General features: G+C 39.9%; 1 protein-coding gene across 1 annotated transcript in view; it reads right to left on the bottom strand.

The window, feature by feature from the left end:
• Nucleotides 1-15316, bottom strand: part of psd2 (pleckstrin and Sec7 domain containing 2) — a 125872-nt gene that overhangs the window by 18766 nt on the left and 91790 nt on the right. The window contains exons 12-14 of the mRNA XM_048603837.1: nt 13041-13111; nt 10424-10581; nt 4410-4554 (exon numbers count right to left, since the gene is read on the bottom strand). Coding sequence (XP_048459794.1) covers nt 4410-4554; nt 10424-10581; nt 13041-13111 — 374 coding nt within the window. The remainder of the gene's footprint in view (nt 1-4409; nt 4555-10423; nt 10582-13040; nt 13112-15316) is intronic.

Genomic DNA, 15316 nt, shown 5'->3' with positions numbered 1-15316 from the left:
ACACGGTTTTGTGAAGGGTAGGTCGTGCCTCACAAACCTTATTGAGTTCTTTAAGAAGGTGACCAAACAGGTGGATGAGAGTAAAGCGGTTGATGTGGTGTATATGGATTTCAGTAAAGCATTTGATAAGGTTCCCCATGGTAGGCTATTGCAGAAAATACGGAGGCATGGGATTGAGGGTGATTTAGCGGTTTGGATCAGAAATTGGCTAGCTGTAAGAAGACAGAGGGTGGTGGTTGATGGGAAATGTTCATCCTGGAGTTCAGTTACTAGTGATGTACCGCAAGGATCTGTTTTGGGGCCACTGCTGTTTGTCATTTTTATAAGTGACCTGGATGAGTGCGTAGAAGGATGGGTTAGTAAATTTGCGGATGACACCAAAGTCGGTGGAGTTGTGGATAGTGCGGAAGGATGTTGCAGGTTACAGAGGGACATAGATAAGCTGCAGTGCTGGGCTGAGAGGTGGCAAATGGAGTTTAATGCGGAAAAGTGTGAGGTGATTCACTTTGGAAGGAGTAACAGGAATACAGAGTACTGGGCTAATGGTAAGATTCTTGGTTGTGTGGATGAGCAGAGAGACCTCGGTGTCCATGTGCATAGATGACTGAAAGTTACCACCCAAGTTGATAGGGTTGTTAAGAAGGCGTACGGTGTGTTAGGTTTTATTGGTAGAGGGATTGAGTTTCGGAGCCAGAAGGTCATGTTGCAGCTGTACAAAACTCTGGTGCGGCCGCACTTGGAGTATTGCATACAGTTCTGGTTGCCGCATTATAGGAAGGATGTGGAAGCATTGGAAAGGGTGCAGAGGAGATTTACCAGGATGTTGCCTGGTATGGAGGGAAGGTCTTATGGGAAAGGCTGAGGGACTTGAGTCTGTTTTCGTTAGAGAGAAGAAGGTTAAGAGGTGACTTAATAGAGACATACAAGATGATCAGAGGATTAGATAGGGTGGACAGTGAGAGCCTTTTTCCTTGGATAGTGATGGCTAGCACGAGGGGACATAGCTTTAAATTGAGGGGTGATAGATATAGGACAGATGTCAGAGGTAGGTTCTTTACTCAGAGAGTAGTAAGGGCGTGGAATGCCTTGCCTGCAACAGTAGTAGACTCGCCAACTTTAAGGGCATTTAAATGGTCATTGGATAAATATATGGATGATAATGGAATAGTGTAGGTTAGATGGGCTTCAGATTGGTTTCACAGGTCGGCGCAACATCGAGGGCCGAAGGGCCTGTACTGCTCTGTAATGTTCTATGTTCTATGTTCTGTGTTCTAACCCTGTGCCATCATTCAAAGGCTGATCTGTGACCTTAGCCCATAAACTTACCTTTGATCCATATCCTGTAATACCTTTGTCTGGCCGAACTCTATTTTTCTCTGATTTAAATTTAGCAGCCAACCTGACACTAATTGTTATTTGGAAAAGAAAGAATTCCAAACTGTTATCACTTTTAGTACTTAGAAGTATTTTCTAATTGAGCTTCTGAAAGGCATAACTACATTTCAAGGCTATATGGGCTGGACCTGGACTGAACAACCAACAAAAAAAATAGTTTATTTCTGTCCACCCTACCAATTACTGAAAACTTTGATGAAACACCCACAACCTTTGAAATGTCAGGGCATCAACCATAGCTTATGCAATATTAAAGTTTACTCAAATTGGAGGCATATCTAATTACAAGTATTGTTGCTGGTTCAATATACAGTGAGGTGAATTAAAACAGTGGTGTAGTGAACAGTGAAAATTATCTCAGAGTACAGCAGGACGTTGATCAGATGGGCCAATGGGCCAGGAGTGGCAGATGCAGTTTAATTTGGATAAATGTGAGATCTTGCATTTGGTAATGCAAACCAGGGCAAGACTTATACACTTAAGGATAGGGGTCTGAGGAGTGTTGCTGAACAAAGTGACTGAAGGGTGCAGGTGCATAGTTCCTTGAAAGTGGCGTCGCAGTTAGACAGAGTGGTGAAGAAGGAATTTAGCACAATAGCCTTCATTGGTCAGAACATTATAGAGGTACAGAAGATTGGATGTCATGTTGCGGCTATACAGGACATTGGTGAAACCACTTTTAGAATACTGCGTACAATTCTGGTCACCTTCCTATAGGAATGATGTTAAAGATGAGAGGATGTAGAAAAGATTTTTAAGAATATTTCCAGAATGGAGGGTTTGAGCTATAGGGAGAGGCTGATAGGCTGGGACTTCTTTCCCTGGAACATCAGAGGCTGAGGGGTGAGCTTATGGAGATTATAAAATCATGAGGGGCATGGATAGGGTGAATAGCCAAGGTATTTTTCATAGGGTCAGGGAATCCAAAACTAGAGGGCATAGGTTTAAGGTGAGAGGTGAGGGGTAACCTTTTCATACAGAGGAAGGTGCATGTATGGAAAGAGCTACCAGAGGAAGTGATGGAGGCTGGGACAATTACAACAGTTAAAAGGCATCTGGATGTGTATATGAATAGGAAGGGTTTAGAGGCATATGGGCCAAGTTCTGGCTAATGGGATTAGGTCAGATTGGGATGTCTGGTCGGCGTGGACGAGTTGGACCAAACAGTCTGTTTCCGTGCTGTATAACTCTATGGCTCTATAATTAGGGCTGAATTTTCCCATTTTATATTGAAGTATTTAGTCCAGTCTGTTCATGGCACCCAATCCTGCCATGGCTCACTGTAACATTTCTCATGCAATCATTCACTCTTCACTTTATCAGTTATGCAACCAGGCCCCTTAACCTTCTCATGGAATTGTGCAAGAAGAAAGGCAAAAGTGCTTGCCACTGCTGCCTTCATATCATCGGTACTGTATTTAAAGCCATGTTGCACACCACTTCAGATGCTGCAATCCAGGAACTGCCCCTCAATTGGTGGTGCTTGGCTATTATCACTGAGGACATGTCTCAGAGACAAAGCTCACTCTCTGTTTCACGGGTGGGGACCTGGAAGTACTAATGGAAGAAGGAGTGGTGGAAAAAACAGCAGTTATTTCTCCTGCTGGCCACCAAGGGAAGCCACGCCAATGGACATAGCTAGCAAGACAAGTATAGCATTTGGGTATGGAACACACTGCAGTACAGTAGAAAGCTTGATGAATATTCTGAGCTATGTAATTGAATGGCCACCATCTTCTCACTGACATGTCATACTATAGGCTATCATTTAGTCTAACTCTGCCACTACACGTGACTCTCACTAAGCTTCTTGGACTACAATTCTCACTGTGAATGTGTCATATCCAGTCAATGGCTCTCATCCATCCCACTACAAACTTTCATTCCCTCCACCACTAAAACTCAGTAGAAGCAGCGTACCATCTAAAAGATACACTGCAGAAAATCACCAAGGCTCCTTAGACAACACCTTCCAAACCCACACCCAGCATCATCCTGAAGGATAACGGCAGCAGATACCTGAGAATACCACCACAGGCAAGTTCACTTCCAAGCCACTCACCAACCTGGCTTGGAAATATATTACCATTCCTTTAGTGTTACTGGGTCAAAATCCTGGAACTCCCTCCCTGATGGCATTGTAGGTTTACCAATACTAAATGGAGTGCACCAGTTCAAGAAAACAGATCACCATCACATTCTCAAGGGGAACTAGGCTTGGACAATAAATGCTGACCCAGCCAGTGATACCCACATCCCATGAATGAATTTAAAAAAAAATTCTCTCAAACTACAAGCCCTCCTGCCCTTTCTGCTTCCTGCTTACTCACTCTTTGGGACCCTGCACCACTTCTCCCGCTCCTGTATCACCATTAATGTCTCTTCCCTCCATTTCCAAAATACCCAATCCTACTCTTTGTCTCATTTTAGGAAAAACTGTGCACCTCCCCAAGATCAATGACTCCACAGCACTCTGATCGACCTACCTAGATCCCTGGTCTGCTTGCAATCGACCTACAATCCCCACCATGGCCTAATCCCTATCGCAAGCACACAGATACCTAAACTCTTACAGGAACCACATCTGGCTGACTATGGCAATATTTTGAAAAGGGAATCAGGTGTACACTTTGACTAACTCTACTCCCACTACATGCACGTTTTAGTCTGGAGCTATGGATAATGATGGTAGAGGATGCAACTTTTTACCATCATAATGCTGACTAGGATTTTTAATAACTGCTATGGTTGTGTTTTCAAAGCATTTTCAGGTTTATATGCAACCTATTTGGCCACATTGAGAATGCACTGCCTGTGGCCATCAAGTCCTTGTGTGGGACTCAAACCCAGATCCTCTGGTCCAGATGCAGAAATGCTTCTTACTGAACCAAAAGACTTTCACACATCAAGCAATGGTTCATATCAATTCCATAGCAAAGATAATTTTGAAGGAAAGTGTCATATTACACTTGACAGTTAATAATTCTCATACTAAATAACTTTATACATTTCACCTGGGAGAGTTTGGTGGTAGACGAAGGAAGAAGTGGCCGACTGAATTTTTTCAGTGACCCAATAGCAGCTGGAAAGGATGGTGCTGAGAAAATGGCAGCTACCAGGTTTATTCTCAATATCCAAGAATGCATTTCCTCTTCACTTCTGCCAAAAAATAGGAAAGAAAAGTGTGTAAATATTACATTGAAAGTATCAATCTCTATTATAATATTTAATATTTTCTAACACCGTCATTGAGCGAAAACAGGACAGCGAAGAAAGGAAATGCAATCAGTTTTTCAAGTTTTTAAATGATACTAACTCTTTTAGGTGATGTTAGAATACAACATAAAGATTCAGACATAGTAATATGCCACTGTAAAGATGTCTGTGCAACTGCTTGACTTAAAATGTGAAAATTCCATGATACTGTATGATAGAATGACAATTTCCAAACAATAATGAGATCATGAGGTACAAAGATTTTATACACTATAGGCATACATTCATTATTGTCACGTTTTCTGCTAGTAGAAAATAGTTTAGCTGTTCAGATCATCACTCTTTTTCTCTCTCTCTCTTTCTCAAATGTCAAAATCTGAAGTGAAAAGATAAGTATTTCACAAACAGAAACAGAAATTACCACAAAAACTCAACAGGTCTGGCAGCATTTATGGAGAGAAATCAGAGTTAATATTTTGGGTTCAATGACCCTTCAAGTATTTCACAAATGTTGATTCAAAAAGATTTTAAGATTTATAGTTCATCTAATTTTGGCATAAATTGCAGAACCTCTCATACCCAGAAAAAGGCAATTCCAGCTGCAACAATAGAATCAACCAATGAATTAGAGGAAAATCTTTACATTTCAAAAGTTCAGACCCAAATCTAAAACTCTTCCTTTTGTACTACTTCTCAACTGAAGAGTGCAGTACTGTGCAACATACTATCTATAATGAATCATGTACCATGAAAATAATCCAAGAGTGACAAGAAGTTGAAAATACTAGTGTAAACCTGATGGACTATGGGATAGTGATTCCGAATATGAAATATGCATATCCGTTTGTCATTTATATATAAAGTTGACTGAACAGCAATATGTTCTATTGTGCTCATATAATTTTAATTACACATTTGAAAAACAAGTAAATTTTAATTATGATTGATCAGATTCCTTAAAGTAGCCTTCCCTTTCAATAGCTTAGATTATTTAAATTTAAATATTGGTCACTCATTTCCAGAAGGCTAAAAGGAAAGGGGCGGTGGTGATTGGGAAGAGTGACATTGAAAGCTTAAGTGGAAGATACAGGTGCAGCAAGTTAATTGAAAGAAGATGACAAAAGAGAGGTAGCAACATACAATAACCAGAGCACAGAGAATGACAAGCAGGGACTTATCAAAAAACGTGCCACCTTTACCACCACAAATTGTCAATATGTTTAGAAATCTGCTTTCTTCACTTACATTTAACCAGAGATAGACTTGGTGGCTTCTGAATTGCATTTATGCATCAATTGCACTATGATACTGATGCATTGGTTTAATATCAACCTGTTTATGGAATTTTAACAATTATTCAAACATATTTCATCACGTTATGGTACCTAGGAAATCCTGTGTTATTCCAATCCTGAACAATCATTTTTTATTGTTGGCATAAGATTTAGATTTTATTGATTGACACATGAAAAAAACTTTTTTCAAAATGTGTTGCACTAATCACAGAGACAGAAGGTAATAACTTTATTGACAATCATCTCTACATTGATCGTATCATAGATGTGGTTAAATAAAGTAGTGCAATGTGTTGTGTGAAGTTTCTGAACTTTCAAAGAGGATAACAATTAACAATAACTCATTCAATGTCTTAATACTACATTTATTATGCAAAGTCTGAAATATAGATAGTGTAAAGCAGGCTGCGCATCATTTTATCTCCAAATGCGCCATATCTATGTAGATGCATCCATAATCTTATTGCTGTTCTTCACTCACTCACTTGCATCTCCAGGTTCAGTACAAAAAATGGAGCTTCCCAGTGAATCTTTTTTGAAACATTTGTGAAATACTTGAAGGGTTACTGAACCTGAAACATTAACTCTGATTTCTCTTCATGGATCAGAATTGAACTAATTAATTGAATAATGTGGAATTAGCACATATTGTTGTCAAGTAGGTGTAAGCATCTCATTGCCTAAATAATGCTCAAAAGAAGGTTTGATTGGAAGTATTACAGCAGAATCTAGCTGAAAAGTTTACATCCAAGATTTGCTTCCAACTATAGAGAATAAAGACAAACTAATAGGTATTTATATTTGGGAATGTGCAATGCTTAATTTAGCTTGAAAATAGTTCTTCAATAAACTGATTTAATTAAAGTAAGTATGGCTGTTAATTAGTTTAAATTGTTGAAATATAATGGATGTACCAAAACAAATGTTCTTGCCAAATCATCTGGTACAGAATTGATTGACCAAATATGTAAAAATTAAAAAAAAAGCAAATTCAGAAATATTCACAAGTAGGTGTTTACATATCTTACGTGATTCCTTCAATGCACTTCTAAAAGCTCATGTCATCTGTTTTAATATAGGCAGCTGGCTAACTGAACACAATATGAGCTGAAAAGTGGGGAAAAGTGGAAAGCAACAGTAAATCATTGCGATAAGAAGGCGTAGAGCTGGATGAACACAGCAGGCCAAGCAGCATCAGAGGAGCAAGAAAGCTGACGTTTCCGGTCTAGACCCTTCTTCAAAAAATGGTCTGAAAATGTTTACCCTCCTCCCTCCGGAAAGACCTCAGTGGATCTCTCTCCCACTGCAACCCTCTTGTAATCTCTTTGGCCCTGAAACTGCTCGACCACGTCCTGAAGCAGACCAGGTAGTACAGCCACGTTGCCTTTCTGAGTACCTGCCTACGGAACCGGATCATCCCCAATGGCCTACAGTCTACATTTAGGCCTTCCCAATTTGGCCCCAACCACGATGACCACTACATTCAGAACATTGAGATCCTTCACAAACATTTCTCCCGCAGTTCCTACTATCTCAGTAAATCGTTGAGGATTAATTTTGATATATGTGGTTGTAAGTTAGCAGGCATTTCTGGTGCCAGTATTAAACTTACCACAAATGGATGGATGTCAAGCATAGTGGAACTCTGTGTATAATGCCATTAGAGATCAGAAAATCAGAGGTCAGAAAACAATTGCATAGAAACAAAAGAAAGAAATAGCTTATATTTAAATAATCACTGATTGTCTCTTTGAAACACCAAATGATATTGTTATTGTTTTACACACAGTTATGGCAGCAATATGTGTTTACAATGAAATCCCTTCAAACTGTAAATGAATGAAACATCCAATGAAATATTTTGATATTATTTGCTAGAGTCACGAATCCTGGACGGGACACTGGGAGACAGCCAACATTGTTTCTGCACAGTCACTGAGATTGCTCAGCCTTTAAAAAAAATGCCATTTGCCATCTCTCCTTGTTGCTAGTTACTTCCTCAAACCTCTAGCTCATCATTTGATGGTGCCCCTTACCTTTCTACTCCCCACCTCCTTCTCTCAACCCTTCTAGTTGCTGATTCATTCCTTGATCCTCCTGCTCATTGCTTCCTTCTCCAACCTTCCCAAGTCATCATCTCTTCCACTTGTTGTCTCCCTTCCTGACCCACTTGCAGCCTCTCCTACCTGTTGTCCCTCCACTCAATGATCCATCAACCACCCGCTCCCTCCCTTCCACTGGCATGTCCTCTTGCTTTCTTGCCCATCTCCTGGGCCTTTGCTCACAGTGAGGATTCAGGTGAACCAGGTGGATTTTTCCTGATAATCATCAATGGTTTAATCATCATTATTTGTCTCTTAATTCCAGATTTTAATTGAATTCAAATGTCACCATCGGCTGTGGTGGGATTTAAACCCGGGTCCCTGAACTTTACCTGAGTCTTTGGATTAATAGTTGAGCAATAATACCAGCAGGCCATTGCCTCCCTGATAATCCTGGATTAAATTGCCCAGCAATACAGCAATACAGTGGGCCAGGTATCTCTGGCTGAGGGGGTGAAGTACAAAAGGGAAAGCAAGGCAATGCAAGGCAGGGATGCTGTGAGCATCCAGGTAGCCTCAAAGTAAGTGAGCACCATGAGCGCAAGTGAACGGATGAAATAGCACCTGTTCCAGTCCATAAGCTAGGCAGGTGTCCCTGTGCACAGTGTTCTTGCTGCAGCATCACAATGATAGCTGCTGGTGCAGTCCAAGGTGCAACATTGACATGCAGAAGGATACCATGGGTGGACCGGATATGTGGCATGAGGGTTCTTTGAGGTTGGCATATTGCCGATGCCAATGTTCATGGATATGGTGTGTGCATGTGGCTGGTGCCCATGGAGCTCGTCCCCTGAGATGATGATGCCTAGTGACTACTCTGACTTCCAGTTCAAGGATTCTCAATGTTGAGGTTGTTTGGTGCCTTTGGTACGACAGGAAGCTGAATATTAATGAGGTGAGTTTTAATGAGGTGAGCAATGCATTCATCAAGCTGTAATCCCCCGTAATTGGCAACATGCCGCTGCCTAGAGTGAAACTTCCCATGCTGCTTGGCAGAAGCATAAGAAGTGCAGCGAGATATTCTTTACAGTGAGATCAGCCTTGCAGGACAATGACATTGGGTGGCATGGAGATTATGGCTGGGTGGGTTTGGGGGTATATGGCGGAACATGAAAGTGCATACAGTAGCATAGAGTGGCGTAGAGGGCGGGCAATATGGGGTGGGTACAGAACATCAGGTGGTACGGTTTTGCATGGATGGATATTGGAAAGTGTATATATGAAGGAGGGGACAAGATGGGTAAGAGCTGTAGTGCTGTTTTTAACTTCATTAATTTGTTGTTAATCTTTCACACTGCGTCAGTGCAGAGAGAAAGGTTTTGCACCCAGCCTGCATTTGCAGCCAGCAGCCTATGATTGTATCCTGGGTTTATCTAGCCTGCTTCGCAAGGAACCCCTCTAAGCTAGAATGAAAATCAGACCCTCTGAGCCATTTTGCCCGTGTCATTTTTCTGAAGCCAGGAAAGTTCTCATCATTGTGTATCCAATCTAGGAATGAAAGTTGCACTGAGAGTTGCAAAACCTGCTTTGCAATGCATTTAGTTATTCTGGTGTCATGTCCATTTATAAACAATCGTATACCAGGACTTTTACAGTGGTCTTTGATATCCGAGAGCCTAAAATTGTTTGTAATTCCTGCAATACAGTTTACCATACTTCCTTTACATCAGCAAATCTTCCATAGAAATTTCAAGAGTATAAAGACAATAATGTAAATGAGTTTGTGCCTTTAGTGCTCATGGGTTCAAATTCCAAGTCTGCCATTTTAAATCATTTTCAAAGCAGATTAACATCTGACTGGTGGCTTTGCAAGAAACATATACAAACTTGTAAAGAGATTTGTGGACAATGATTGACTAGTGACGCAATTACATTAACGTATCACCTTTATAGTCATTTGGTGGTTCAGAACTCAAGTACTGCTGCAAAAAGATACGATTTGTTGAAAATTTTGAATTTAACATCTGAATTTAAATTACAAACCATTAAGCAATTATAATGTGAACAGATTACAAAAGTTTGCTGCTCTCCCATACAGTTTGCTGCAGCACAAATTTATAGCAATATAATGGATTTTTTTCAGAAGCCACATACCTACTGGTGCCTCTGAAAAACATCATGAAATTTGCTGATTCAACCAGCGGCTAAAGCACAAGTAACTCAGCAAAAGTATGAAACAAAGAACTACAGATGCTGGAGATCTGAAACAAAAACAGAAAGTGCTAGAGAAACTCTGAAGCAGGTCTGGCGGCATCTCTGGAGAAAGAAACAGAGTTAATGTTTTGAGTCCAACAACCCCTTATCAGAACGTAACATAGCAAATTAAAGGGTCAGGTCACAAAAATCAATTTCCAAATTAAATTTGGTTCAAACTACAACATAAATGCTTAAAATAGATATGTACAATATTCTTACGGTGCTTGGAACAGAAAGACTCTCCAGTCTGCTGTCTTCAATTTAAGAACATTGGGACGTTTGCTGTAATCAATAGCTTTTGTTGCTAATGCATGGTGTATGCGAATAGCATTTTTCAGATCCACTTCAGACAAGTCTCTATCTAATTTATATTCATCCTGTAAGAGATACAGATAAGCAGAGCAATTATGATTTTTATTTTGAACATTCATTATAATTGTTGATAAGAAAATGCTCATTATTTGATATGGACACAATTCCATTCTGTTATCCATTTTAAAATGAGAAACACATTTTTGGCATTATTTTCTCCCCCACTCTCCTGTCTCATTTTATGCACCCCAACAGTCCTTCAATACCTAACCCACTGGCTATTCATCAGGTTTGAATCAAGATTATACTTGCCTGCTGGCAATATAACCATGGAGGAACCTTAACTCAATGTAATTTTGTTCTCATCTTCCTATTAGAGATAATTTTTCCCCCATTACTTAGCTCAGGGAGTACTGGGGAAGTAGCTCCAAGATGTATTGCATCTGCTGAAATCACATAAACTACTTGAATAAAGTGCATTACACCAACTGACATTTCTAGTTTAATCTCATGCATCATTTTCTTTGTCAATAAATATTATGAAAGACATTATTCAACTGGTTAACCGTAATAATTTAAGCCAATGATAATTCTATAATTACTATTTATTACAAATAAAGAGATTCTAAATACAGATAAATAATTATGAACCATCAACATATAATTCTACAAGTTCAAATTCAAAGCCACATATAAACTCTCCCCCTATGCACATGTACAGGCAATCATGAAAGAATGGGTGTTATGTGCAGAGGGAAAGACTGAGAAGGTAGTTCAGTGGTTCTTGCTGTAAGGTTTGCTGAGATAGTCCTTTTGCTGCTTTTCAACCTTCCTTCCCCAGGTACTTTAATTTGTTTGCAGGAGGCACAGGGTGACTGGTTCACACTTATAAAAGTCTCTGGTTGATTCATTTAAAGTCACAGCTTGATGAGAGATATAAGTTGGCTATCTTCAGGCTTGAAATGCTTTTTTTACTGCAGAGCAAAAACAGCCCTGCACTTTCAGATTTCTGACGGCTTCTCCCTCAAACATTCACACACACTAGTTTTTCAGCACAGTTGTTAGTAGGCAGGAAGCCTTGGTCTTCATTAACTGGTCACCATACTACAGACCAATCAACTACCTTTTGCTGACCAAATCTCCATTTGTATACAGTCCCTGGCTTTTCCCTCCACTTGAACCAACAACTGTATCAACAATACTTAGTGTCAGATAACTTAATTTTTAAGAAGTGCAGCAGTCTTCCAATAGCATTCTTGGATTTTAGGGCAATTGAGTCCACAATCAAATATACAGAAAGAAAAACTACTGTCCCTATAGTAAGGAATAAAAATTTGATATCAGCATGCTCAATTTAAATGTAGATTGCTGCAGGCACGTAGGATGTTCCAGTAAAGATTTCCCTCTTTGGGGACAAACAGAAGAACAGCAGCTTGATAGGCCTTTCCCTGCTATGACTCCCTCTGAACAAGATGAACTATGGATAGAATTTTCTAAGTAAATAAGAAATCCACCACTGTTTGGCCACAAAATAAAAGCTATGATTTAGTGAGAATGATACAGTAGATGACACTTTAAAGGAAGCAGTGCCCTGAAGATTAAAGATGTTGCGATTTTTCAGGCCTCAGAAAAAAATCATCAGTTATACAGCTCACTTTGTAACAGCGTATATAGAGGGCCACAACAGACAGCATCTTGGGCATATTACCCGCTTTCAAATGCGCCAAGGAAGCAGCATTAACTCAAGTAGATGAGTTGGTGCCACAGGGCATGACAACATTTGCAAATGGCATGCAGGGAAGACTGACCAGTATTGTTCCAGGTCAGGATGGAGGAAGGAAAATATATATGGGAACAATGAGGCAACATAATAAAATAGAATCATTTTCTTTCTGCCCATCATAAATTATGCCTTTATGTATTTAGATATAGTAACCTGGTACCATTTTGTTAACACCGCTGGAAATGGATTCAATTCACTAAAATCAGTGAAATTTAATTGATAAAACTACACAGAATCATTTAATAATTTCATTAGCACATATTGGTCAGTTTCTAAATAAACAACTGAGTTAATTTGAGAAAGAAAACTATTAAAATGTGCCTGACAGTGACACAGTGCCTAGGAAAATGAGACAATTTCAATAGTCTTCTCAAACAACTATATCGGTAGTATCTCATAATTTTGACATAGGACTGAGGCCAGTTTTGCAGACAGGGCCTGCTTTGAGCAAACTGAATCTTAAACTGACATGAAAGAACATGGAAAACAGAAATATATTTGTTTAAGGGCACAACTCAGTTGGGTTTAAGATTGTTTGATCTTTTGAGTTGATACAGTTGAATCCACCTAGATAACATTGATATTACTAGAGCTAAGAAGCAGAAATTAGAGCCCATTAATCACTACTTTTGCAAAGCAACTCAGTACAATAAAATATGCCAACAAGTTTCTATTTTATTTATGTATAATGTATATACAAACCACAGATATGCACAATTAGATTTAAAAAAAGAACACTACCTTTTGCAAATAGAGAATAGTCCCTTTGAGCACTGCATAAAATTTCTTCCATCCTCTTCTCCCTCTCGGGGCTACAAGAAAAATAAAATTCTAAGTCATTTTATTAATATGCTCTTCTAGTTACATTGTTACAAATTCTGATGATCTATTCAAAACTCATCAATAGAACCTATAAAATGAAAATGTTTTTCGAATGAACATAGTTACTAATAATCACTTCTTGGTCGTACTGAGGTTATAATTAGGGTGTAGCATGAATCCATGGGTTGTAGTTAATAGACGCATTGGGAGTTTTGTTTCCTTCAGAATTCAAATAGTTTTGGAGGTTAAAAATACCTAGACCTTTATTTTCCCCTCTCCTTGTTGTTTCTGTTACCTCTCTCTCTTAACTACATCTTTCTTTTCCTCATTTTGTTTTTCTTTCTGGACATTACTTTACAATTAAGTACAGGTACAGTACCTCAATTCTGGGATGGTGATGTCCAAAAACCCGGACCTTTTTTTTAGTAGATCTTAACCTCTTTTTTCCTCAATTACTATGGAGTTAGAAGGCTTATGATCTAAATAAAAACCAAAAGAACTGCGGATGGTGTAAATCAGAAACAAAAACAGAAATTGTTGGAAAAACTGAGCAGGCCTGGCAGGATCTGTGGAGAGAAATCAGAGTTAACGTTTCACGTTCGGTAACCTTTTCTCAGAACTGATGGTAGCTAGGAAAATGTCAGTTTATACATGGAAGATAGGGTGAGAGGAGGGGTTAAGGAGTAAACAGTAGGTGAGGATAGAACCCAAAGAGAGAGAAGAACAGTTGGACAGACAAAGGAGTGGATAACGAACTGGCTAGGAGGGTGAATAGCTATTAATGGGGGCTGTTTGTGGCCAACAATGGGCTGTGTGTAATAGCAGACCATGTGATAATAAGGCCTGATGTGTGGAGGTTGGGGTAAGGACATGGGAGAGCTCAAGTCCTAAAGTTATTGAACTCGATATTGAACCCAAAAGGCTGCTGGGTTCCCAAACAGAAAATGAGGTGATGCTCTTCCAGCTTGCACTGAGCTTTGCTGGAGCACTGCAGCAAGCCTGAGACAGAGATGTTGGCCAGGGAATAGGGTGTGTGTTAAAGGTGCAGGCAACTGGAAGCTCATTTGCTGCCAGACCTGCTGAACTTTTCCAGCAATTTCCAATAATGTTCTATACTGATTATTGCAATTATTACATTCTCACCAGTCTGCCAGAGGGTTTTATGTGATGAGATCTAGTTAGTTCTCCCACACTATCTCACCAAACCTGCCGCTTTACGTACCGACCATGCCGATTTTTGTTGTGAATTTGGTGATGTTTCTTCCTTTTTTTTATCACAAGCATCTAGCTGATTCAACATCCAGCAAGAGACATGCATGAACATTACTTTTGATGCAATTTAAATACCAGCAGCAAATGAGTGCACCAAAGTAAAATATTTACAGTAAAAAAAGTCACAAATTTTGAAATGGCAGATATCTTGGCAAAAACAACCTATACGTGGAAAGAAATAATTAAAATGATACTAAAACACAAAATATCCAACCCTTTTGGCCACCAACGGGACAATCTGCTTAAATAAGCCAGGTCCAGAAGCGCAGTGTTCCTATCATGACTGAACAGGAATATATGGCTGTAGACACAATGTTCACAATGGTCACTTTAAGGATTTTCTCAAGTAAATAAGGCTTTGATTATGAGTTCATATAACTGGTCTGTTTAAACTGAATATTGGAAAATACTCAGAGACAACAAGGTGCAGGGCTGGATGAACACAGCAGGCCAAGCAGCATCATAGGAGCAGAGAGGCTGACGTTTCGGGCCTAGACCCTTCATCAGAAAAGGGGGAGGGGAAGGGGGTTCTGAAATAAATAGGGAGAGAGTGGGAGGCGGATAGAAGAGGGATAGAGGAGAGGATAGGTGGAGAGGAAACAAACAGGTCGAAGAGGCGGGGATGGAGCCAGTAAAGGTGAGTGTAGGTAGGGAGTTAGGAAGGGGATAGGTCAGTCCAGGGAGGACGGACAGGTCAAGGGGGCGGGATGAGGTTGGTCGGTAGGAGATGGAGGTGCGGCTTGAGGTGGGAGGAGGGGATAGGTGGGAGGAAGAACAGGTTAGGGAGGCAGGGACGAGTTGGACTGGTTTTGGGATGCGGTGGGGGGAGGGGAGATTTTGAAACTTGTGAAATCCACATTGATACCATTGGGCTGCAGGGTTCCCAAGCGGAATATGAGTTGCTGTTCCTGCAACCTTCGGGT

The sequence above is a fragment of the Rhincodon typus genome, chromosome 12, assembly GCF_021869965.1.
Source record: "Rhincodon typus isolate 14 chromosome 12, sRhiTyp1.1, whole genome shotgun sequence".
Taxonomy (NCBI): Eukaryota; Metazoa; Chordata; class Chondrichthyes; order Orectolobiformes; family Rhincodontidae; genus Rhincodon; species Rhincodon typus.
Note: the sequence above shows the minus strand (reverse complement) of the source record. Positions and strands in the feature narration are given on the sequence as shown.